General features: G+C 39.6%; 1 protein-coding gene across 1 annotated transcript; it reads right to left on the bottom strand.

Annotated features, from left to right (window-relative positions):
• Positions 1-539: 539 nt before the first annotated feature.
• LOC101301979 lies at positions 540-2,733 on the bottom strand. The gene is made up of 6 exons (XM_004301230.1): positions 2,416-2,733; positions 2,309-2,325; positions 1,569-1,596; positions 1,339-1,419; positions 1,115-1,242; positions 540-945 (listed from the first exon to the last, which is right to left on the bottom strand). The coding sequence occupies exons 1-6, from the start codon at positions 2,731-2,733 to the stop codon at positions 540-542; spliced, it is 978 nt and encodes a 325-aa protein (XP_004301278.1).
• Positions 2,734-3,567: the final 834 nt, after the last annotated feature.

The raw sequence follows: 3,567 nt of genomic DNA, 5'->3' as shown, positions 1-3,567 counted from the left end.
ATTTGTAAACCCTTATTTTGTTTCTCTATATATATGCAATTATGTATGTTTCATAGGAGGCTGGAACTTGTGATACCTTAAGGGCAGTAAGCCTCAAATTTGCTTTAATTTTCAAATGTACAATACTACTGAACTCAGTGTTTGGTTCAGTTTTGGTGTCGACATACACTTATTGACTACATCATATCGATGTTGCCTATTGATGTACAGCATCCATGGCAACAGAAAGAAGGCAACAATGGTGAAGGCATTATAAAGGATCTTTCTGTTTGCCTTCTTCACCCATTGGTGATTGGTGCGCCCCAGGAGAAAGAAGCCAAAGGATCTTTCATCCTTTTCAAGTTCTTGATAACAAATCCTAATATGAAAGATAGGGCATGCAGATAACAAAAGAAAACATAATAAACATGCTCACAAATAACACAAGTACCATATAAGTTCAAATAGCAAATATGTCCAATCACACAATTCCATATAAGTTCAAATAGTCTGGGAAACTGAAAAGCACACTACTCAAAAGCAAAAGGGCTGTGGTCATCCTACTCCTCCTGATGCATCGCCAAGATGCACATCAGATGCGGTGCCAAGAAGTATGTTGCCATGAAGATGACAACACCCACATCTGCTTCCTCGCCGATCCCGGAATATTGAGTACTTGTCTTGTACACCTCAAGAAATTTGACATAGACACTTGCCACAAAACATAAGAACAAACCCATGCAGACTGATGGTAGACGAATCGAGCTCCGGACATAACTCTTCAAACACCACAGCTCCGGGAAAGCAGACCTCAAACATCCACAGACGCTATCAAACTTCGAACGAGGAACACAAGGAGGAGCCATCCAACCACTTATCAAAAGAGTCCGCAGTGGCGCAAATAAAGATCGAAGACGAGGAGGTGACTGGTGGCTTGCTGGGGGCGGAGATCGAGCGGGCCCAGATCTATGAAACAAAACAAAATGATTAAGAAATGAGCGCATGAGTTCATCAGATCAAAACACAAGTAAACAATAACATGAAAAGCTTAGATCTAGAAAACAAAACTACGTAATCAAGACATAAAGTGCACAGAAATAAGCAAATAACAAAATATGAAGACAGGTGAAATTACCTGTAGATGCAGAAGAAAACTGCAAATAGTGAAGTCAGAATGATAGCCACAATTGCTACTGGGAATGGGTAGACCTGCTTGTTGGCGTCTCCCGTAGCCAACACAGCCTCCAACTTTCGCGATTTGCGCTGCAAATAAAAGGAACCAATTAATTGCTGCATAACACACACAAATAATTAACCATGTAGCAAATAACAGCAAGGATGAGCTTTCCGGCCACTTACCTCAAATAAGCTATCCATAAAGAAATGAGAGATCCCCCCAGTGGCTCCCAAAAGAAAGCTCTGAATGTAGGTCAGAGGCGCCTGCAATTCGCATAAACCCAGTCATAATAAATTCCAAATAACACAGTAAAAAAAAAGAGGAAAGCTGTTTTACAAGCACACAGTTCAAACAAGCACGTTGAAGACAAATTAATCTGGATCTGTTGCAGATCTACAAATAAACCACAAACCACACAAAGATCCAAAACTAAAAACAAACTGCAAACAAGCATAAAACAATATAGAGGATAGGATATAAGACATTTGATATCTCTATACACTTTTTGATCCTCCCCGCTCTCTATTGTCGTCACTTCGATCATCTTTGTTGAATCAGGGTTAAGACAAGTACGTGTGTATGTGTGTGTATCAGATTGAAGCCAAAACATGGACAAGCACACAACTGAACAAAGGATAATAGCTGGAGTTTAGAATTGTCAGAGAATATTACAATGTTGGCTGCATATACCATGAGATCAGAAATATTGAAAACTAATTGAAAACTCTTTGATATTTGAAAATTACACTGGGACAAAAGTAATTTGATATTTGGAAAACCCATTAGATAAGAAGGAAGAAGCGAAGGAATCCAAGAAGACCCTTTGAAGAACTGAAGAAAAAGAGAGACTGAAAATGGATATGAATGCAGATCTGATGATATGAACAAGAAAAACTACTGCAAACAATTTTACTGCTGGTATTGAAACGAAGAGAGAAGCATGCGCATATAAGAAAATTTATGACTCTTGGAATGAAATTCTCTACAACAACAGACTCAACAGAGGGTGAGGACAAACAAGTTAGAGGGGTGTTTTAGTAAAAAGAGCATTGGGGGAGTGTAGATTGCAACAGCAGGAGTGCAAATTTCAGCTACAGGAAAGCAACAACAACAAGCACACAGTTCAAACAAGCAGGTTGACGACAAACTAACCTAGATCTGTTGCAGATCTACAAATAAACCACAAACCACACAAAGATCCATAACTAAAAACAAACTGCAAACAAGCATAAAACAAAAGAGAGGATACGATTTAAGACCTGGGAGTACAGACGGAGCCACCTCCATTTCAGAAGAAGCCTGGAAAGGTACATGTACACCAAAGCCAGCCCGAAGCTACACCACATGTACCCCCACGGGTCATGGATGCCGTTCATGAAGAACTTCTGCAACCTCTGTGGATAGTGGTGAAGGACGTCCTTGAAGATCCATTCCCCGAAAACACCGATGTCCGGACCCACAAAAGCTTGCAGAGTGTAGAAGAGAATGTGGTGAGCTCCAAATCGTTGCTTGGAAAGAGAGCTGAGAGCCAAGCCAGAGGTCATGGCGTAAAAGAAATGAGCTCCAGGGCCTGGCATGGTGTCTGGACTCAGGACTCAGGACTCTGGAAGAAGGAGAAAGAAGGAAGAAAGGCTACCGGAGCTGCAGCCTTTTATATATGAGCTATCTGTATCTAGGGTTTCTAATTTTCTGATTTTCACTTTTCTTTTTCTTTTTTTTGCCGTCACTGTCATAGTCTCGGTTTCGAGACCCTTCCTATTTTCAAAAGATCTCACTTTACAAACTTAGTACATCGTTATCATGGTCAATAATTAAGCAGCTCTCAGTACTCTTAATTAGTACGTACGTTGCTACAGTCTGCTGAGAGAAGAGAAGCAACAAATTAGTCTAATTAACTAGAACTAATTTCTACTAATTAACTTGGCTCAACAGACATCTGATACCGTGACACGTGTTTAGTGAGAGCGACTTCATTCTCATGATCCCTCGTCCTGATGTTGACACGTGCATCTGGGACTTGGTTAGATCGATGATCAGCTGATGAATTTGTGGACTACAGGGTCAACAAACTTGACTCGTATAATTAGAAGAAAATCGAGACTCATGCTCTTGAATGGAGTGTTATGGAGACTCATGCTCTTCGTACAATTAATCGAGTTCAAGACTTATGTTTTTTGTTATTAGTTTTTTCAGTCTTACGTTTGCAGGTTTGTAATTTAGGTTCGTTATTGATTAATGAAATATTAATTTCTCTCTAAAAAAAACTTGGAGAATGGAGTGTCATGGATCCCAATATGATAATTGTGAACACTATTTGTTTTTTGATACGATAATAATAGAACTCTAATATTGTCCAGCAGCATTCCAATTAAGATACCAGATCACAGATGATTAATAAGTTGGGATAACTT

Source organism: Fragaria vesca, linkage group LG5, assembly GCF_000184155.1.
Source record: "Fragaria vesca subsp. vesca linkage group LG5, FraVesHawaii_1.0, whole genome shotgun sequence".
NCBI lineage: Eukaryota > Viridiplantae > Streptophyta > Magnoliopsida > Rosales > Rosaceae > Fragaria > Fragaria vesca.
This window is presented reverse-complemented; position numbering and strand designations above follow the sequence as displayed.